Source organism: Lepidothrix coronata, unplaced genomic scaffold (assembly GCF_001604755.1).
Source record: "Lepidothrix coronata isolate B3197 unplaced genomic scaffold, Lepidothrix_coronata-1.0 Scaffold2, whole genome shotgun sequence".
NCBI lineage: Eukaryota > Metazoa > Chordata > Aves > Passeriformes > Pipridae > Lepidothrix > Lepidothrix coronata.
In genome coordinates this window covers 6,612,382-6,635,185 of record NW_016690182.1, presented here as the reverse complement: position 1 = coordinate 6,635,185, position 22,804 = coordinate 6,612,382, and the positions used below count along the sequence as shown (strand labels likewise).

The following is a 22,804-nucleotide window of genomic DNA, read 5'->3' as shown; positions in this document are numbered from 1 at the left end:
CAGACACATTTGCTGAAAGGAAGCCTCTCCCTCATAGGAGAGGAAAGTTGAGTCTCTCTTGTGGTGTTATGAAATGGAGTTTAACTCTTGCTGTATTTACAACAAAGTAATACTAAAAGTCAAACTTCTTAATTGCCACCTCCAAAGATGGTAGGATTTTATCTGCTATTGTTCTGTTTATTTTGTGTTTTTTTTTTCAGGAGAGATAATCTGAAACTTATTTCATACACATAGATACCCATTAGACATAGGAAATTCAGTTTTTATTGTTTACACATTCCATTTGAAGGTACTGGGCAACATTTTCAAACATTTAAACGTGCATCTACATCTCTTTAGAGATCTAAAACCAGATCATCGGAGCCAGCACAACTGAAAATAAAAACATACATCTTGGAGGCTGAGTCCAACTTCTTGATGTCCAAGTTGGTCAAACTCCATTTCAGAAAAAGTAAGGAAAGATATGTCTGTGCCTGAGGCAGTCAACCAGCAGGCTAAAAAATATCACTTGAAACTCAGTATTATGTGTGTTAGGCTATGACAATAAGTATCAGATGAAGAAGAAAACAGAGAAATGGCAGGAGGGTGTAAAGGGTAAAAAAAGATGAACTGTGGGAGGGACTAATGATGAGGGAGAGAATGTTTCCAGTCTCTGTTTAACATGAGGACTAATCTTGGAAACATGGGGGCAGCAAATCCTTGTGTGGTCAGGATTGAAATTCCACTGAAGCCTAGAGTTGAGTCATGGGATAACTGTGTCCAGAGTGATAACTGTAGATTGGAAGTAATTATTTGAACAATGCTTGTTTTCATACACAGAGGAGAACCATCACTAGATAATCAGAAGAAAACAAATTCAGTATCAGTGTAAAAATCCTGCTTTCTGTGGATAGTGCAGTCCTGTATCCATGGTTAGTGTTCTTTGTGAACAAGGATGTTTGGTCTCACCATCTTCTGGAGATACAGCACTGGGGTTGTAATGGACTTCAGCTATGGGAAAGAATTGGGAAAAAATTTCCATTATAATTATTTGGTTTGATGTATTTAGAAAGAATCCTGTAAGAGTATATGCAGAACTCACTGTTTTAACACCTTTGGGAAAATAACACAAATCAGCATTTCCAAAAACAACCAGGAATGTTTGGTGCTATTCCTGTTTCAGTAAATGGCTCTACAACAATTTCTTCATCTTGGAAGGCAAAACCTTCTGCTGGGATTCTTCTGGATTAAAAAGACTCACAGCAGGTCTTGTTCAGCTTTCTGGAATCCCCAAGATCTCAACTCTTTTGGGAATGCAATTCCAGTTAGGGAGCACTATCGTCTATCTCAAGACTATGATGCTTCCTAACTGGAAGTAGGTCCCATGTGAGTAGCAGCCAGTTGGCCCAGGGTAGAATATCTCTTAGATGCCTAAGATGGAAGCTGAGCAGGGTTCCCTTCCTTTTGGAGAAGAGCCATCCCAGGATTTTACAGGCTTTCTTACTTTCCTTAGTACAAGAGAAGCCACATGTAATGTAGCCATTAACCCCAAACCACACTCTGGCACAGACAAAGCAGTGAAAGATTTCCTATTTATTTCCATTGGTTGGGATTTGACAGTCACCATATGGAACCTATTGCATTCCAGTCTATGCAGTGCACACTGTTTCTCTTACCAATCTTAAAATTCCTATCTGGAGAAGACCTGGGAAGGAAATCTGAACCATTGGAAGTTGAACTTGTTCCATTAGAATTTAGACTCTGCAAAGCCTGGGATGGTGATTTGCGGTTTAAATGCTTTGGTGTAGATCCTGCAGTTGCACCTGACCCACTCCAGTCTGAAATCAGAGAGTGGAAGGCACAGGAACAAAATTCTGTACAGATGTCACATCTCAAACAGCCAGAGAATAACCACCCCTCAGACAGCCAGAGACAGCAAGACATCTCCCTTCTCCTTCCCGGGCTGAGCAAACCCAGCTCCTGCACATAAGAAATAGCTACTAGCATGCCCAATATTCTGCATAAATTTCAGAATCTCAGCTTTATGAAGATTGGAAAGTCACCAAAAACACTGCTCACATAAGGGAACACCGAATGGCATGTGAGAACAGAATCAGAGACCAAGCTAAAATAATTTTTGTAAATCTGCAGTTTTTACTGCATGCTGTCAACCCATCATCATATCATATAAGCAGTTAATGGGAGAGGATAAAGACTTACTAAAGAAGAATCATCCAATGCAATGCAGAAAGTCTACTGAGGGAGCCTTATTTCTTAATGTAGAACAAATGTGGCACCAGTAGCAGACAAAGACTCATGAGTCAAGCTAAACAAACCCCCTCAGTGCTTACCAGAATAGTTACTCAGACGGAATCTTCCCCAGCAGAAGTGTACTCGGCACTGCTTCACTACCTCGTCCTTCATTAGGCAGTGAAACACAAAGATAAAGAACCCTAGAGAAGGAAGAAGAGAGATTAATGTGTTTTCAGATGTATTCTCCAACCCAGTGTCGCTTTTCTAAATGTTTGGCATGCCCCTGATACCAGTAACGTTCTGCATGGGCAGAGGTGGTCCCTGGGCCAGCATTGGGATCTTCAAGGTCCCTTCCAACCCAACCCATTCTGTGATTTTATGATTCTGTTGGCCCAGAGTGGCACCAACTCCTTTGTACATATGGAAGGTTGATAGGAAGAGGTTTCTGCAGATTTTTTATAAGAATAATCTGCAAGTCACTGTGGATTTTATCAACCATTTTTATGCCCAGATGAAAAGGATTGTGCCAACTCCTAAAAAGGTGTGTTTATTGGGACCCATGTTTCCAAGGCATGAATTCATGTCTTTAATAGTCTATAACAGCTGTCTAAACAACACTGTCATCCCACTGCAACAGAGCCTTCCTTTTAAAATAGCTAAACCCTGTAATACAGAAGCTCTCCTCTTCCCCTATGCTTGAATTACATGATGTTACAAATTTATTTCTATTTTGCAGCCCTAAATTGTTGTATTTATAGCACTACTCCATTGAGAAATTACCTTGCAAGGTGTTAAAAATGCTGAAAAGATACAAGAAAAATATCCTCACTTCTCCCCAGGCAAAAAAGGCAAAGCCCCAAGTTAAGCCCAAAAGGAACATCAAGCTGAAAGCACTTTTGAGGTCTTGGAGAACACTTCTTTTCCAGAATCTGGATCTCTTTTGTGTCCTTGTCTTCACAGAGTGGATTTGGAGGAGAACAGTGATGAACATGGCTGTATTTGTCATAAATATCAAGAAGAAATAGGCCACAACAGAGATGTAGAACACTCCACTGTCCTGAATCCAGCAGCTGCAAGAAAGGGAGGCGTGGATTCAATATAAGGAGTTTGTGAGAGTGAAACTCAGGAAGCCTGGTTCCCCAAATAAGTATCCTGTGTGCTTCTCCAACACTCAGGGCATACCCTAATGCCCCTTATTTTCACCCAGTGAGGACATTCATGGAATCTCTCTGCTTGCCTTTTCTGATGGATGTTATGGATTTTCATTAACTTTGAGACGTTACTACTTCTGCCAAATTCAGATAAACATGACAATTGTTTCACAACTTAATGATGTATACACACAAAGACACACTGCCTTAGGAAAACCAAGTTAAATATGACTTAATTAGGAGTCTAAATAATAGCATGCCACTGGTTAGCTTTTCCTTAGACATAAACTAGTGTCTTTTTGCTAACAATGGGTAACAAGTTTCCCTCTGAGGTGTCACAGGGGTATGTTGCCTCTCTGATGGGATAAAATTCAAATATTCCAGGTAATCTTCACCATCAAGTGATCAGATTGTGCTAAACAGAAAGCAGGTGAAAAAAATGGAAGCATTTTTGCTATAAAATCATTTTAGAAAAGGATGAAAGAATGCAGTGTTTTCCCACTGGAAAAGGGAGGAGGTTGAGATGATTTAAATAAAAGAATTTGAAATTATGATGAGACAGTGATATGAATTGACATAAAAAAAAACAAAACAAAACAAAACACAAAAAACCCCCAAACCAAAACACAAAAAAACAAACCAAAACACAAAAAACCAAACCAAAACACAAAAACTGACAAAACAAAACAAAACAAAACAAAACAAAACCACCAGAAGCAAATGTGCAAAATCCTTGAGCAATTATCGTACCTTCACATTTTACCAGAAACCCAGAACACAAAGGAGCATATAGAAATGTCCCACCAGACTGAGCTAATGTCATGTAAAGAAAGAGATTTCATGGAAAACAAACAGGGAGTTGACTGGCAGAAGCCTTCCCTGTCCTCAAGCCCAGTTCACTGATGTGACAGTTACTCTGTGCAGTAGCCACACATCCAAAATGATTCAGTGAACCAGAACCACTAAAAGGAGAGGGTAAAGATGGGGAGAAAAGACAAAAGCAAGAGAGAAGTTGTTGCCTTCTGGTTATCTCTTGTATCTTTCAGATACTCTGGTGACCACCAAAAAGCTGAAAGCATTATACTTACAAATTGCTGTAAGGATTGTTCTCAGAGTGCGACCCATTGCCGTAGAAGTCTTTGTTTATAATGAGCACAAGAATAATTACAATAGCTGGTATTCCTAACATGGAAAGCAAGGGAAAAAGAAATATTTTGATTTAAAAAATGGAGAATATGGAAAGATGTCAGATAATCTCTGATGAGTAATTACAGCAGACATATGCAGCTTAGGATCAAACTCTACCCCCAAAATCTCCTTCTGAAACAAGTGTAATTAAATATATGGCATAGCAGGTCGAATCTCCCTATTTATGTAAATCACAAATGAGTAGGCATAAAAATATCCGTGTTTGCAAAATGTTTGTGAGTGTTCAAACATCTCCAGAAGGGATCCAATCTGGCAAAATAAAACCAACTGATTATTACAAAAGCTGAGTGTCAAAAGATAAGCAAACCACAGCATTTTGTGTTAAGAGCTTATAGAGACAGACGTTTTCCAGGCAGTGTTTTATCAGTCTTCCCTTCCACTCATTTCCCATTTCCCACATTTTTTTCAGTCCTGTCTTTTCTGTGGAGAACAGCTGCTGCCAACAACACCATCATGGATGGCTGCCCCTGAGAACAGTTGTGTGCAATGTCAGATCTGAGGGTAGAGAAGACAATACACTGCACACTATTCAAGAGCCAACCCTCCCCCCCTTTAAAACAGCATCTAATGGTGACCCAAATAATGCAGACCAAATTCTGCTCTAGGTCAGTGCCTCTGATAACACCTTTTCTAACAGCTGAACCAGCCTATGGGCTCTTTTTGTTGTGTTTCTCCCAGACAAGCCTCTGATGCTTGTCCAGGGAAGTCCTCAGGAGAGCAATGAATGAAAGTCAAATCCCCCCTGTGTGGGGTAATCATGAATAGAATGCCAGGTATTCTGGACACAGGGCTTGGAGAAGGAACTAAAAACACCTTTGAGCATCCCCAGTGCAAGAGTGAAGGCTGTGGGCAGCTCATACTGTCGCAGGCACACACAGCCGATGTGAGGTACCCTGATAAACCATTCCTGTAAGAACAGGAGGGGTAGGAGAGCAGTTCCTTACACCCACTTTCACCTTTTCATTTGACTGTGCAGGGAGCAACAGGCACTTTATGCTAATGTTTCCCTGAGCAGAAGAAATTTAAGCTGAACCTGCCTGGGGGGAGAGATCCATCCTTACAGCTCAGGTCATTTCTGCTAGCTCAGTGTCCTCACTTGCTTTTGCAAATATGCCCCAATCTTAGAGAAGCTGACAAGCCCAGAAGTGGAGAAGAAATCTGCTTGCTTACCCCAGCCAGCAATGCAGCATTTTAGGATGTATTTTGGGACATAAACATTGAAAACTTTGACAAGAGCCAAGTAAAAGTGAACAGACTCCAGGCACATCCACGTGAAAGCTGCAAGAAGGAAATAGTGAAGGAGCATGGCCATGGTGATGCAGAGGCCTGGCTGGTTGAATGAGGACAGCCAGGAATTGGTGAGGAAGACCATGTTCAGCATCAGCAGTGCAGCACAAAGGTTGAGCAGGATTTTTGAAGGATTGTCTCTCCGCAGCTTCCTAAAAAGAAGGGGAAAGTCCACAAGGTTATCTCTGCATCATCCAGTGTACAGCCATTCTATGGTGCTGTGAAATTTAGGAACATAGAAGTTGCTGAACAGTTCAGACTGGTGCTTGTATTAAAGCATTAAGTGTTTGAATCCTTCTAATTTCACCAGAGGTCAAAATAAAGCAATTTTTATAATGTCAGCTCTCAATTTTCCCTCCTGTGCATTACAGCATCAAATATTAACAAACGTTCTTATAGTTGCTGCAAATCCATTATTGCTAAAATATTAAAAGCCATGTGAGAAAAACGATCAGACTTACTCAAGGGTTAGATATGTCACCAACGTTATTCCCAAAAAAAGGGAAGAAGCACCACATCCTGCATAGCTTATCAGAGTTAATATATGATCATGTGTGACATCTATTTCTGTCCGGGCCAAGTCCTGTGTTACAAGATAAAGAATCACAGTCGTTTGCCACTACGGATTAAGAAAATTCCTGTACACATTTTCACATTGAAAAGAAATCAATTCCTGTTCTGCTTACTGCTAATTTTGGAGGGTTTCCATTAACATTTTTATGCGTTTCTTATTGTATAGTCCTACAGGATATCCAAACTAGTAAAAATATGCAGTATTTAAAGTATCCAGCAATAAGTTGTGAAGCTAGAAAAGCTGTCCTTCAGGAAACACAAATTTAATAAGGATTCCAGGATCTTGACAAAATTATTCCTCTGGAGCTTGCTTTGTAGGAGAAACTATTTTGTTTCAGTGGCAGCTGCCATGCTTGGGAACTGCACAAATCTGCTAAATGTCTTGGAGTGTGGGAGGATCCTCCCTGTCCAGAAAGCATCCCTCTGCAAAATCAGCTAGGAGGCTGTGCTCTGCTTCTCCACAGCTGCTGAAGGAATATTGAGAGGATTTTGTTGTTCCCTGACACAGTTTCTCTTCTATTTGGTGAAGCTTTGAACCTCAGACCAGTAACCCACATCTCTGATGTTGAATACTTGTAGGTGTGCTGATTACTACAGTGGCAGTGAGAGGTATGATCTTAAAATCAAACCGAATTCTCTTCATTTGAATGGGAACTTGAGCAAGTGTCCGAAATCTGAACCATCTCAATTCCTCCCTGTAATGTCACATATTTACTCCCGGAGAGGGCTTTTGCTTCTGGTGGAGCAGGGTGATGCTGACCTCTAGGGGAAGCATCCTAAGGCAAAGGTGGGGCCATACCCGATCCTGTGGGCTGTATCGTACTGGGATTAGACAATTTTAATCTACTCAGTTTGCTTAGAACTTGCCTATCACTTTGCCTTTGTTGCAGCCCATTCTCAGGCAGTCATATCAGCTTTCGACATTTTACTTTTAGAGGCAGTTTTCTCTGTATTACAGAGAAATAAGAGGTGATACATAATGACATCTCCCACATTTGTATTAAACTTCAGTTTCTGATGGAGCATAGATAAAACATTCCAAAAGATGTAATGTCATTAGTTGCCACTGGCAGGTAATAAATTCAACACAGTATTTCCAATGCAGTAAATAAGACATTAAGGTTGATTAAGTTACACTGCAAAGAAGTACAAACTACATCTGTAAAATGAAATTGCCTTGAAGCAGGTGACATTTAGAGGACTTTATATCATTAAATTATTATAACTGTTTTATTTGTTATTACTGATTTTGGCAAAATTGCAGATATCTAACAGCTTGCATAGATATGAACCTCCCATCTCTCCCCAAATCTAAAGATGACTTTGTTTAGTGCCACGGGACTTTTTGGGAGATGATTCATAGAGTACTTACCAGTAGGACTCCAAAATGGGTAAGATGGTTACAAAAACAGATTGTGTAATTCATATCTGTATATTCCATTTCACACCCTGATGTATTCCAACCACCCAGTCCATCTGTGTAATAGAGAAAAAGGGATTTTTAAGTAGAGTTAGTCATGCTCAGTCATTTATAGCTCTGCAGCATGCAGGGTTTGTGAAGATGAGCTCAAGTTAGATTGCAGGGTCATTTAGCAGCACACAAGTGAGATTTCACACAGGAACACATCTTCTGTAGTTGCCTGAGAACCTCAAAATTTGGATGAAAGCCTTTGGTGGAATGAAGAAATATTTAAAGTCATTTACATGTCTGCACATATAAAAAGCAAGAAGAACCTAGTGCTGGGTGAGGTTGTGCTGCAGGATGTGGAAACACAAAAAGAAAGATGTATGTACAGGGCAGAGGATTTATGTAGGCAGAGTTTAGCACTGAAAAAGCCAGATATTCTCTGATAAGACTGAATTTAGAAGTGGTGCCTTATGGCTGTGCTATACCTTTATCCATCTTTTTCTCCTTTTTCAAATATGTAGCAGCCAACATACCAAACTAAAACTAATCTTCTATTGCAACTCATGAAGAGTTAACATTTTGCAGTATTTTTAGGAGTTATTTGAGCCAATTAATGGGTTGATATTCATTGTGTGTTTGTGTCCACTTATCCTTTGTCTATTTTAGGCTTGAAAGCAATAATAAGAGTGAAACATAAGATTATTTATGGGGAATGTATGACATATTCAGAAGCCAAGCTTCTGATTTTAAAAAAAATATATTTTTGAACCGTGATAATTGCAGAACAAGCCTTTCCCACATGCTCTGAGTTAACCCAATACACAGTTATCTCTCTGTGTCTGTTGAGTGCATGAGACACATTCAAGGTCTGATCCCAGCGAAGCCCCCGTGGACCTCCCGGAAGAAACTGTGAGAATTCATCAGACATTTCATATAATTTCTGCTTTTTTCTTAGTCTAAGTCTTCTTACTGATATAGCTGCAGCACTGTACTATGCCATACATGTATCCCTAGGGCTAACACTGATTACTGAGGTACCAACATCAAACCAAAGCAGCAACACTGACTCAACAGGACAGCCCCAAGTCTCAAAGGTGCCACATCAAGGAGCAAAAGGCTGCTGGGGACAGAGCAAGTGTGGCAGCTCGGCAAGTAACACTTACTGTTCTTCCCAAAGTCCCAAAAGACGCAGTGCACTGCTGCATTGCCCTGGAAGCAGAGAAAAGGAGGCTGTGACATTTATTCACTATGTCTGTACGCCCTCTGCACTTGCAGACGGTGCATCTTGCTCTGACTGGGGTGTATAACTAAGGCTTTCATTTGGGTTTGATTTCCCCTGCACTGCTCTCTGATTTTTTGCGTGGTGGTGCTGCAGTGGGTCTGTGGGTCAGGGGCTGCTGGACACTGGGGCTTGTAGAGCCAGCTGGGATATTGTCCATCTCATCCATGGCACTGAACCAGCAGAGTCCCGATTTTTGCCTCTCCCTTTACCAAGGGAAATCCTGGGAGTCAGTGATTTTCCCAGTTTTACCTGTATCTTTCAGTACCTTGTAGTCTTTTAAGGACAGCAGAAAATCTGACATATTGTCCAGCATAGACCAATTCCTGTGTCTAATCTCATTGGCTTCATGTGGTGTCTGAGATGTCACCTCAAATTACTGGTGAAATTCAAAAGTTATGACTAAGACCTAGAATAACAACCTGAGATTTTACACAATTAAAAAAAAACAACAACAAAACAAAACAAAAAAAAACCACCACCACCACCAAAACCCACAAGAAACCTCTATTTTAGATTTTCAGTGATTCCTCTCTCTGAAACCAGACAGGGAAGACATGTAAGAACTGAACAGATGTAAATGGATATTCAATGTAATGTTTTCTCTTGGGGACATTCTAGTTTATTACTCATAATGCTGCAGCAAACTTTCCCAGGGCACAGATTCATTTACTTTTATTATTATTATATCATTAATAAAGTTTAATAAAGCAGAGAGTTTACAGGAAGCCAGCCTAACAGATAAGCTGTTAAGATGTGTGATCTGTAGACTGTCAAATATAATTAGGCAGAGAGCCAAAGATGTAGGTTTGGATGATAACTCATTAAATATTTAATTAAGATAATTTTAAAAGGTTGAAGGAAAAAATCTGAGAGATGCCAGATGGCCTGGTGGAGTAAAAATGACAGAAGAGAGGGGATATCTAGATAAAATTTCTGGGTATATATTTGCTAGAACTGAATGGAAAGAGCATATCTCCATAAAAGCAGCATTTCCAAGCTCTCATTGACTTGAACTTTAATTAAATTCATCTTATTGAATAATTTTGTTCTGCTCTGGGTTTGTAATATATTCATGTGGAGGCTGAACCTTAAACACTGACAACCCAGAAATGCTAAGGTGAAACTCAGTCGACAAGTTTGACCTGTGCCCATTTAGAATAAAATAGACTTCAGCTTTGAAACATCATTTTGAAACAAAACAAAGCATATTAATCTTGAAAACATCTTTGCAATGTCTTGGGGTTTTTTGAAGTTTACTTTTTTGGTGACTAAACCAATTTGCTGAATTCAGAGCACAGATAAATCATTTCAGTCCAATCCAAAACCTGCTGTTTTTTAGCAAATAAGCTATTCCTTGGAAAAAAATTGTCCAGATCATAACAAGGAAACAATGGAAAGGTCTTGTGCTGCTAAGCATGGCTTTAGAGCGGAGACACAAACTTTAGTAACCTGCAGGAATTTATAAACACCGAGACCTGTGTGGTCTGTCAATATTTGTGTTTTGATGTAACATGGGGAGGTCAGGCAGTGAAGTGTTTCAAGCTTATTTTTCCTGTTCCCAGTTTACTGTAAGGGTGAGTGAAATCAGCTCTGCTTCACCTCGTCCCTGAGGAAAGGAACACATCCTAAAGGAACACATCCTAAAGGAACACATCCTACCGTATTCTGGTCTATGTGCTGAAGAGTGACAGCCACGGGCTCATTAAGGTTCTGAATTGATGCGTTTTCAACACTGGCACTCACAACAAAAGTGTTCAACTTCTTCATCGTTAAACTGTCATCCTGCAGTGGAAAAAACACATGCATGCAAAAAGAATCCAAGCTCTGCCTGCTCCCATTTTTTTTTCAGTTGTACTTCTTGAAAATGGTGATCAGCTAAACCCCATGGGATGCTGGATGTAAAGTTGCTACTTCATTAGAAAATGTATTTAGCTGCAATTCCAGGACAGTCTCCACATCAGCTGAAGCAGAACTGAGTCTCAGATGCATCAGCTGGATTGAGAAAGCTGTATAATTGTTTCAGTACATTTAAACATCCAGTTGTACATCATTAAGCTCATTAGACAGTAGGCACGACTGTGAATGTTTCTTCTGTGTGAAAAGTATTGCTCAGCACTCTGTATGCACCATCATTCCAAAGAAATGTCTCCCTTTTAAGTTATACCCACCTCTCCTGGAGTTAAGAAAATATAATAACTACTAGAATAATCCTAAATGCTGCACATCAGTGCAGCTGCTATTATTTTAATGGAGACATAAATCTTGAAGTTATTTTCATGATGTTTGGTATATCCCAAGTCCTTAAGAAAGAGCTTACTATCAGAGGAAGGTCAGGGTATGTTCTTTTCCTGCATAACAGAAGGATTAGAATAACCTCAGCTACAGAAAATGAATGGAAAGTCTAAGGTTTACAGACACCTCTCAGAGCATCCTTGCTACAGAGAAGGTTTTGCTGCATGAGCACATTTTCCTTGCACATTTCTCTCTCAGGCTGATGCTAACTGTGTCTGAAACAGACGACACTGTTGGGATTTCTTTTGTAGGCACTGGGAACAGCTGAGCCCATTCCTGCTGTGTTTGGGTTTGTTGGGAGTTGTAGTTACCGCGAAAAGTGAAGTAGTGCCAAAAAACTTAAACTGGATCTTCGAATGCTTGTCTGGGTCACAGTGCTCGATCCCTAGGAAGTTCTTCAGGGATTTTGGCAAAAACACTGAGGCCAAGGCATTTTTGAAAGGGTTTTCTTGCACATTGATCTGCAGGAGAGAGATGACATGCTCAGAGCTTCTGTCCTCAGGTCAAACACACAATGGGACAGAAGAGCAGGAGGGTTGTCTGGTTTAGTCCACGATTCTGAGTGATACTTTGCTCTCACCTGGAGATCCACACCTCTGTTGTAGGAGGTAATGCCAAAGGCCAGTCCTCCAAATGTGCTAGGATCTGGACGCAACACCAACAGAGCCAAGGAATTGGTTATGACCGACGTATTTCTGTCTGCACAAGTCACCTTGTAGCCTATCTCCTCAGTTGTCTGCAGGATACTTCAACAAAAGAAACAGGGAGAAAAAAATTATTTCTCTTGAAGTGTTCTCCTGGCTTCATAATACACATCCAGGGAACAATTGGCTAAAACTCTCTGCTGTGATTTATGATCACAAGGAGCAAGCCCTAGAGCAGAATGGGTCCACTTTGGGGTAGATGCATTTTGTCTCCACAGGGTCAGGTGATGGCAAACACTTGAGTTAGCATGTTTCAGTGGCCTGAAAGTCTGGTAGGTGGAAGATACCCTCCTGCAGGGACCACACAAGGTGGTTCTGGGAAGACCTGAGTCAAAATTCACACCCAGTCAAATACTGCATTTCATCTGGAAGGCAGTGACTTGTAAAATCTGCTAATTTGACTATTTTCAGTCATTTAATTGTACCCTCAGGTAAAATATCACAGCCAGGATAAGTTAGTCTGCAAGGAACCTTTGGAAGTCTGTGCTCCAAATCCCCACCACTCCAAGCTCTCAAGGTAGGGCTGCTGCTCAAGGGCTCATCCAGTAAAACTCTAATTATCTCTGAGGACAGACATTTCTGGGCCTTACTATCAGTGAGGTTTTTTTCTAAGTAGACAGAATAGGCTGGAATGTAAAGGAAGCAGCAAATTAGGGTTGTTTAATACTCATGGGTATTAAGAGTCAGGGACAGCTCCACAGCTTGTTTGGCTCCCTTCAGGCTATTCAGCAATATGCAAGGAGGGATAAAACTCTATTGAAAATGTGGAAGACAGCTGTTCCCAGAACAGACTGAAAGAAAATCTTCCTGTCCTTTGGTCTGGCATTACCTTCATGCATCATCAGCCCCAGACGCACCAGGACCCTTTCAGCCACAGCTGCCCTAGAGCTGCAAAGCCTGGAGTTCAGCTTCCCCAAAATACCAACTCTATCTCCATTAAGGATCAAGAATAACATCCTTGTCCCTAAAACCTTACATTTCATGGGAGGAGAATTCAAAGCAATGGATATTTCCCTTAAAAACCCCGCAGCCTATTTGAGAAGGCAGAGGTGGTGCGTGCTGGCAGCTATCACAGCCTCCACTCCACACACTGCAGTGTGACAGGCTTGGAAGAGAGAGCACACAGCCCAAACGATCACGAAGCTACCCAGTGCTTTCTCTCTGACAGATTTTCTAGGCTGTTTTTGGTTACTCCTCCTTGCAGACTCCTGGGTTTGGAAAATCAATGCCGAGTTGTCCACTGCAAACAACTGGGCTGTGGCATAGTCATGCTCCACCCAGAACTTCTGATTTATCATTGCATAGCTGTGTTTGAAAAGTCTTTATCAGCACAGGTAGAGGAGTGACAGAGATTTGTGTCTCCAGGCTGACCTGTCAACAGACCTCACTGCTGAGCCACAAAGATCACCTATAAGAGGAGGTGACAGCTGAGCAGTCCCTGCGCTGCCTCCAGGTTTGGATGCCCACAGGGAACAACACTGTGATGGTGACTTCTGCAGAACTGTTTCTGGTAAAAGCACCTTTGACAACACAATAACCCATTTCTGCTGCTAATAACCACAAACATGTTTAAGATCCAAGTACAGAAATTGCTAAATCCCATGGTGATATTTTAATAGAGTGAATGAAATAGTCCATGGTGCCATTTCAAATTAGGAAGCCTCTTCTGGGCAAGTTATCTTACTTACATATTGGTTATTTTTCTAATGTTCTGATCTTCTATTTCTTGCAGTGAAATATAGTCTAGTATAGACAATGCAGTCTCTGCAAGTGTCACGCTCACATCTGCAAGCTGTACGATATCAGAAATTTTACTTGCAATGATTTCTAATTCTTCCACATGCAGTGTTGCATTTGGCAAGAGGTATAAAATGTGCTCTATAACATCTTCTGCATTCTCTGAAAAACAAGGAAGCAGAGATGATTTATGTGGCATAGCTGTCACTCTGGCTATACAGCTACATGTGTCTATGTTAAATGCAGGAATTAATCTCCTTCTCTTCTCTTTCCATATGGTCATAATGCTCCTGATCTACTACAAAATTATGTCCTAAGAATAAGTCAATAAACCCTCAACATGTCAATGAAACAAATGTTGTCACTTGCTTTTGGATTTATAAATACTACTTGTAAATAATATTTACCTTTCACTTTTGCCATGTTTACAAGCATTTGTGAGTTTCAAATTAGACAAGATCCTCCCCTCTCCCCAAATGCTGCTTACCTGGTACCATAGCAAAAGCAAATTCTGAATGGTATCATTTGAAAAAATGTGTTTGCCATTCATCATCTCATCATCCTTCTGTAATTTTTTATAGAAGCAGAGTTTTACAGCCTGGGAGTCAGAGAGACTGTGTGCAACTGCAGATATCTTTCAATGATCTACTATTTGATGCACTGCTGAGGAGGTGGATAAGCAATGGTATTGGGTTTGTTCACCATTCAAACAGCTTACACTGCCTGGCATAGTTTAAAAAAGATATAACCACGTGGTAATGTCACCTTATCACTTACATGAACTACAGCACCAACTTTTCAATTCCAGATACTGATTTGTGCTTCAGATATTATGAACTACTTTGATGTGGTAACAGAGACGGTATGGACAGACAAAACCTGTGACATTATTCATTGGTTATTTTCTTAGTTCTAAATCAAAGTGTAGAATTTGAGACAAATCTTCAAAGTGATAGCTAGAGAATTTTGAAGCACTTGCAAAATTAATCAGCATTAAAACATCTTTAAGATGACCAGGTGAGCAGGATGCACATAAAGCAATTTTATCACTTCCCTTGTTCAGATATTGAACATAAGCATTATCTGAGTAAAACTATTTTACTGTGACTCACTGTGTCCCTGAAGTATCTGGTGCCTTACCTTCTGTTACCGTGATATCTTGGAGGCCTAAAATACTATTTGGAAGTTTTTCCAGTAGTTTACATTTAGTCATGTTTGGTTCCTTCCAAAAAGCTTGCTCTAGTTCAATACTAATTGCACTGAAAAATTAAAACAATGTACATTGTTACAGGAAAAAATACATAATAATGATGTTCCTCATATTTCCCACTCAGGTAACTAAGAATGTAATTCATTAGCCCAACTTTAAATGGACTTGCAAGTCAGATCTGACTTAGCACTTGTTCAGCAGAGTGGGAGCAGAGCCCAGATGCCAGAGCCCTTTGAAATGCACCTGGAGGTTTTGGAGGGGAGGGAGCCATGAAGGGATGGCACAAAATGCTACAGTGCTTGTGTTTCCCTCCCTGCCCAAGCAGAAAGTCCTGAGGTCACTGCAGGTGATGGGAATGATGCCACACTCCCTCTTCCTGCAGTTCGTGCTGGACCAGCCCTGTATCCTTTGCATCCTCCTTGGCATGGCACTGCTGCCATGACAGACTACCACCTGGTTTACCATGACAAAGCCTGGTGATCCCTCCTGTTTTCCATGGAGGAACCAAAACAAGATGATCTCATCACTCACCAGCTCCTCTGAGCAGACTGCAGAGGGTTTTTCCTGCAGGTGACCTCTGCTTCGGAGGCTGGACTTGTTAGCGGCCAGGAATAACTCCCCTTGTACCTTGTGTGTGAAAAGCTTTCTGGACAATCCATCAGTGCTGAGGAGGAAATACATAAAAGCTCTTTAAAAAGATTTAATAGTCAAAAAGAAGTTCCCGCTGACACACAGGAACCCAACTGTTCTGTGGACCTTGTTTCCTGATGGGAATGAGCTGTAATTTGCAGACTGCATAGGAGTATTTTACAAGTCTACTATCTGCAAGAAAGCATTTTGTTTAGATTTGTTTAGATATTTGGTCTCTTCTTCTACACTCTTTTACTCTTTTGTTTGACAAGGTCAGTTCTCAGGTACAGTGTTAGTTTCCAGCATCGCAAACCATATTCAATGACAGCACATCCTGCAGGCTTCTCTAATCTATCTGAAGGTACTTTCACACTGCCCCTCATTATCCCATCAATGTCTTTCCTCCAGGCTTGTAGTGTTATCCTCTGCAACTGGTATTTTTTAAGTCACTGGTATAAAATGTTTTAAGTTTCAGGTATGGTCTGTTAGCTCTTACCTCTGTCTTACTTCTGTATTTTAAGGAGCAGCAGAGATTGTAACCAAAGCAAGAAAGTACTTGTTTACCTCCTGAGGTTTGGTCCAATATGCACAGACATTACACAAATGGCAGTGAGTTTGGTTTGAGTGTTTGGCTTTGGTGTCCCTGGAGCACTGGCTACCAGCAGGGGCTCCTGGATTTATACCTGAATCAGCCTGACCTTGCCTTCATTGCAAAGGTGCTCAGACCTGCCTTGGCAGTAAGTTTTAACTTACTTCCATTTGTCTGGAACCCAAGTTTTTTATCTTGCTGTCACTGCATGATGTTCTACAGCTTGTGCATCAGATGAGGTCAGTCTGGCTACTTCTTAAGGGTGTTTTCTAGCCTAACATCTCCACAAAATTTAAATTTGATAAAACACTTGTAGCCAGAATTACAAAGCATGTGATTTCCAACGAGGTTTTAGTGAAATAATACCTATTGACTTCACAGCCACATCTTCAGGTTTGACATACAAGGATAATGGTCCCTCTTCGTATGTGTCATCCAACAGCTGTTTGATCCTGAGACTCAGCACTTCTTGTATTTCCAGAGAGGTGGCCTTTATAATTGCCTTACAGATGTAGCTACAAATAGAACATACAAACAAGGCTGCCATATTAGTAACATTTCACAATGTTTAAAGTTTGGAGTGAGCCAATGATAAAACCCTGTGTCCACCAGAGGTAGAAGACTCCATGACTCCCTGGAAAACTATCTAACTAACCACTTTCAGTATCTCTGGTGGATTTCAGCTTTTCCTCCTCAGAACAGCTATTGTGCTAAGTGACTGGGCTGGGTGACTCTAGAAGGTTTGGAAAGACAGTGCCTCTCACTGAGTGGCTTCAGACATGGCAGAAAGCTCCAAGAAGCCATGAGTGGATCACCTCAATGGACTTCTAATTTAACTGAGAGCTAACAAGTGAGATTTCCTTAGGGTTGGGATGTTTCATGTGTTTCTAACTCACTCCTGTCTCCACACAGTGGTCCCTCATTCCTCAAGGCTTTTCTAAACCATTTGCAACCCCTTGAAGGCGATGGGAACCCAGCTCCCCCTCCTCCTGGCCTGGGGTCAGAAGGCAATCTGGATTTCCTACAGGAGAGGTGCAGGATTCATTCTGGTATCCCTTTGGGGCACTGTCCACTTACTGGCCCCAGTGAAGGACACTGCTCACAGCCAGCTCTTACAGTGCAGCACAAACCTCACAGCTTGCCATGGAAGCACTTTGAGTCTCCCAAGATTCGGGGGATGAGATGGGAACCTTGGATGCTCAAATGCATTTCCCCAAGTCAAGCATTACTCCATGTGTGCTTTTCTGGTCACTCTGAAGCTCAAACAGCCATGGAGGGGTATAATTCCTCCTCACCCTAAATATGAATTCAACATGAACTATGGAAACCCAGTTCAAATCCCTGGATCTTACCTTTGTGACATCCGCTTTACCTTCCCCTTCAGGTCACATAGAGGGACACAGAAAGTTAGAAGCTGGTTAGAATCAATGGGCACATATTGGATTTTAAGGAAAGTAATCAGCACAAACTCAATGTTCTCATTAAAATGGAGCCTGTTGCTTTAAGTGTTACTGGAACCTGACTCCACAGAGCAGCCTTTGTTTCACAGTACTGCTAGAGGTCCATCAGGATGACTTAGTAATTTCAACAAAACACAATACTGTCAGCATTTAGACCCTGCAACTACTATATCCTCTATGCAGAGGATAAGAAAAAGTAATTATTTAAATCAGAAAATAACAAATTACATACACGAGTCCTCCTATAGGCACTGCTTTGTAGATAATTACCCCTGCAAGAAAAAGAGAATAGAAAATATTTCACAGTAGCATACAAATATAACACCTTCTGCCATCACCTAAAATACCTTCTGACCACAATGAGCCAGACTTTGCAGCAGAGAAGTCATCTTGAATTCAGCATGGATATATCTACAGAAATCACCAAGATCAACTATAACAGAGATGCATCCTGACAAAAAACTCTTCTTCCAGAATGGGACCCACCCTTCCCTTAGGGCTTTTCAAATTGGATTCACCCCATGTGAACAGTGCAGTGGGTTAGTGTATTGTCATTTGTAAAGCAAGTAGTAACTGTGGAAGTCAGAGAAGAAAGTAGGAAGTCAAAATAGGCATAAAAGACAAAACTCCGTGTCTGTACAAGTGACACTCCTACAACTTGCTAAAATACCCTCTCAGCTACTCACAGTTTGGATATGAATAAGCTAGATTGGGCTAAAAGTTATGAAATAGGGGAGACTGGTGCAAGGAACCATTGTTTTTGAGCAGAATTTGGGAACTATAATATGCTTTTGTTAGACACAGCCATGCAAGAGCCAGTGTGAACCTAGATAGCCCTCTGGGGTCTGTGACCCTCCCTCTGTGGGTGGATGTGACCCTCAAACTCCTTTGCACTCACATGTAATCACTGAAATGAGGCTTCAGCAATACTAAGATGAGTGAACCCTGCAGGTATCAGCACTTTGCCCTACTTTCCACCTCCTGCAGGTACCAATTTCTCTGCTTTTTGGATAGCCAGGATGGCATACCAGATACATCAGCCCACTGGAGTCACCACTCACACTCTGCAGAGGCAGCAAAGGTTTCATCTTGGTCATGAACCAATATAAATCAGCAAAGATGAGGTCTCAGATTGGAGCAGCTACTTGCCTTGCATTGGGTAGGATACATATTTTAGGTGAATGAGCCCAGTGAACAAGATGTGGGTGTTCAACATGCTGGAGTTGTGCAGACCTGGGGGTTTAGTTTCCGCCCTTGTCATGGGCTGGTCAGTTGTAAAATGGGTATTTGGAATCTGGCTGCTAAAAGGACAGAGGGTCAAGGTGACATCACTACACAGCCAGAACCTTACCTGATTTTAAAGTTTGTCACAACAAATTTTTCTCCGGTAAAGATTATACTAAACTGGAAAAAAAAACCCAATAACATTTTTATTAACTTGATTTATCAATACTTTTTCTAGAGCTGCTTGTAAATTTAGAATTGTCATCAAAATTCTAAATCCTGATGAAAATAGCTAAGAATTTTTGCAAAGTTTCAACACTTTTCCCTTCCTTCAGAATTTCTTTTTGTCCTGATAAAAATGTTTTGGATAACATGATTCTGAAACACCACAATATTGTTACATTTCTGTGTTGTCCCAACAGTTTGCATTCTGTACACTGAGGATTGGACTAGATGACCTTTAGAAGTCCCTTCCAACACAAACTATTCTATGATTCTACCAGCTCTCCTCCTCATTTGATACTTGCTAGAAACACATGAAAATGAGAAAAGCAAGCTACTCACCCAGTGTTCAAGAAGCCTCCTTGCATCGTAGTAATCAGGAGCTCTCTTGGTTTTGTAGAAAAGAGAAAAGTTCATATGAACATTAAAGAAGGTGACTGTAAGGAGAGAACACAGGTGAAATGAATCCTGTATTTTGCACAGCAGGTGCCTGCCCCCTTCCCATGTCCATACCCCTCTGCAGAAGCACAGTTGTTTTCCCATTCCCATGCTCACCAAAGCCCTTTGGGATATCCCAGACTGCAGGTGTCCAAGTTTAGATTGCTGCTGCATTGCTAGAAATTTTATTGAAGAGCTCAAGGGCCCAAACACATGGTCATGTTATCACAGCTCAACAACTGAGTTGTGGTTCATATCTGAGTGTGCACGATCTTGGCTTTTACTGTCTGCTGAGAGTGCACAGGAGAAACAGGAGGATCTGCTGCCACGGGACACCTTGCTAAGCAGCAATGGCTCAAACATGTGTCACCCCTACAGTGTCAGTCAGTGTCAGTGATGACCACAACAGCATTTAAAATGTCACTGTTGAGCACTTACCTGGAACAACACCATTGGTACTACTGGTCAGAGGTAAAGGGGGCAGTGTAGGAGCCCTTGTTGATGATGCTTTCCTCAAGCCTGCTGGAAAGAACAATAAAAGGCCTAAGAATTCACACTGGCAAAAGCGTAAGGAAGGGAATGGTCTAGGTGAGAGAGAGGTTTGAGCCCTTCAGCGAAGGTCATTGTAACAAGGAGCTGCTGTGGTTCCACAGACCTCTGCAGGATGAAGGCAAAAGGGAAAACAAGCACATGGGTTTTTATTTATTTCTCCAGAGGTACCTACAGCATAACAAGGGAGAAAACAGGATTTGCAGGGTTTAGATCCCAGGGAAGACAGGAGGCTATGCACCATTATCTTTTTTCATTTCTTATGTTGAAGGGCAGTTTTCTGTGTTCCCCTCTTGCCTGTGTAAGCTGTGCCAGCCTTCAGAGAAAGGCACTGGTCAGACACTGAGTGCTAACGGGTTTATAGGCAGTAATGGCTGTGAGAGGAACACTGATATTCGTGGTCTCTGGGTAAATGATAACCTGACATAATGATTCCCATTTGTTTTCAAAGTAAAGAATTCCAAGAATTCATTCGTAGCTAATTTTCCTTGAAGTGAATCACCTTGTCAAGCCAGATATGACTTTTCATTTCATATGCAATCTGCCATATCACCAGGCAGACAGGGACAAAACAGGTGATGTTTGTCACATGTACTACAGAAAATTGCAGTGAACTGAATCACTGTGTAACATTACAGGCCTTGGTGCTGAAAGAAAAGCAGGATCACAACATTTTGCCCTAGAAGTACCATTTTCTTACAAGGCTTGTAATTTGTGTTTTTTACTTCACTCGAATGACTGTCAGAGACTTGACATTCTAGCTCTGACTAAGAGAAATAAACTTAACATATGAATGCAAAGCCAAATGTCTATGAATAAAGAGTGTGGTCAGAAATAAGCAGTATAAGACCATGCTTCATAAAACACTGTTTTTCTCTACAGTAGTTCAAGGTAAGGAGACTCACCCATGCTTGAAATACAACAGCCCATCTCTGACTCACTCAAATCAGTGGTGATATATCCACGGACAATAATAGAAACAGGGGCTGTTAACAACTTGAAGTCTCCTATTTTTATCCTAAATGACTTCAAATTATCTTGTGAAGTTCAAAGGACATCCAAAGTCAAAAACCCCTTCTGAGCAGGCACCCTACAGTACACAGGCTTCTGCTTCCTGGACACACAATTGATTTTCCCCTTTGCACTAAGCCACAGGCTGTGAACTCAGCACAGAGTCAAACTGGAGCAAGGGGACAATAAAATAACTTAAGTCCAGCTCTGAGTTGTCTCTCCAAGGTTGGCTCTTGCAGACTAAGCTCAGACCCTTCAGTCTTCAGCTCAGACCTTCAGCCTCCAAATGCTCCTCTGAGGTGCCAGTCTGTGTTTTGGTGTCACCTTATGATCTAGGAGATGGTGGTTTCAGCTGCTGTGGTTTCCTCAGCAGAGGTAACGTGCTCAGGACTGGTGGAGAGCTGAGGCAGGAGGCTCCCCCACACCTGGAGGCAGAAGGATGGGGAGCAGGAATGATGCACCAGCTGTTCCAAGATCAAACTGTCCAGCAACCTGCTTTGGCAGAGCACAGTCCCCATTGCTGCCGGGGTGTGCAGAAAGCTGTAAAAATAGCAAGCCTACTTTTGCCATGCTTGATGAGTCTTCGGTGTGCATTTGGACATCTCTTTACTCAGGCCTTGTGCATCTGAGATAGTAGTAAACTTTGGAAATAAGAGACCTAATCTACTTTGTTTTACTCTTCCATCAAAACACTAGCAAGTCCAGGAGCAAGCTGCCACATTGCCATTTCAAATCCATGGCCTGCAGTAGGTCAGAAACATAACCTGACATAGTGGGCATTTGCTGATTCTTTATTTGGAAAAAGATCCTCAGGCTTAGTTCATTGAGCTGCAAGACAGACCTCGATGTTCCATGCACAGAGCTCTTACCAACACTAACACTGTTTGACACACAAGAAGCCAGAAGCATTTACTGAATTAAAAGTCCTAGAGAAAAAGGAAACCAACTCCTCAAAAGAGAACAGAGGAACCTGGAACTAAGGGGATGTGCTTTTTCCTCCAGCACCTGTGCACAAGCCCTCCCCATCCTCACATCATACTACCATGAGAATACCCAGAGAGCAAAACTCAGAGGACCTGGCCCTCAGTGCTGCAGAGAGGCAGATATTCCAGCATCCCCGGGGACTCTAATTCCACAGCTTAATCTTCCAATGGAAACCTGTATGCCTCCCTGTGGTGCAAAGCTGCAGAGACAGTTCTGTGAGCCACAGTGCAATGTTACAAATAATAAGTGCCTGTTTTCAAGCTGACAGAAAATGAGTGTCTTGTTCCAAGCTTTTTTTAAGAACCGCTGCCACAGAGGAAGTGTGATGAGAGCACAGAAGGGCCAATGCTGTGCAGACATGATCTATCAGTGGAATAAATATTTCTTTCCTACAGAACTATAAGCACGATAGGCTGTGATTTATCAAGCCATATCCCAAACTGTTTGAACATCTGGGGTTTAACTTGTCCCCCTGAGTGTTCCACTGCTGCAGACCCTCTCCTAGGTAGGAGGAAACTGCACAGAGCTGTGTGATTACAGGCTTCTGTTCCTGTTGTTATCAATGTAATATTTCAAAAACCATTGCCTCAAGGGTGATGTATGATAGCTCCC

At 41.5% G+C, this 22,804-nt stretch overlaps 1 protein-coding gene across 1 annotated transcript; it reads right to left on the bottom strand.

Moving 5' to 3' along the window:
- Window positions 1-445: 445 nt before the first annotated feature.
- On the bottom strand, window positions 446-3,151 carry LOC108497326 (adhesion G-protein coupled receptor G2-like). The gene is made up of 4 exons (XM_017814859.1): window positions 3,013-3,151; window positions 2,331-2,432; window positions 1,656-1,817; window positions 446-990 (listed from the first exon to the last, which is right to left on the bottom strand). Exons 1-4 carry the CDS (start codon window positions 3,110-3,112, stop codon window positions 863-865), a joined length of 492 nt encoding a protein of 163 aa, XP_017670348.1. The 5' UTR covers window positions 3,113-3,151; the 3' UTR covers window positions 446-862.
- Between the last annotated feature and the right edge of the window lie 19,653 nt (window positions 3,152-22,804).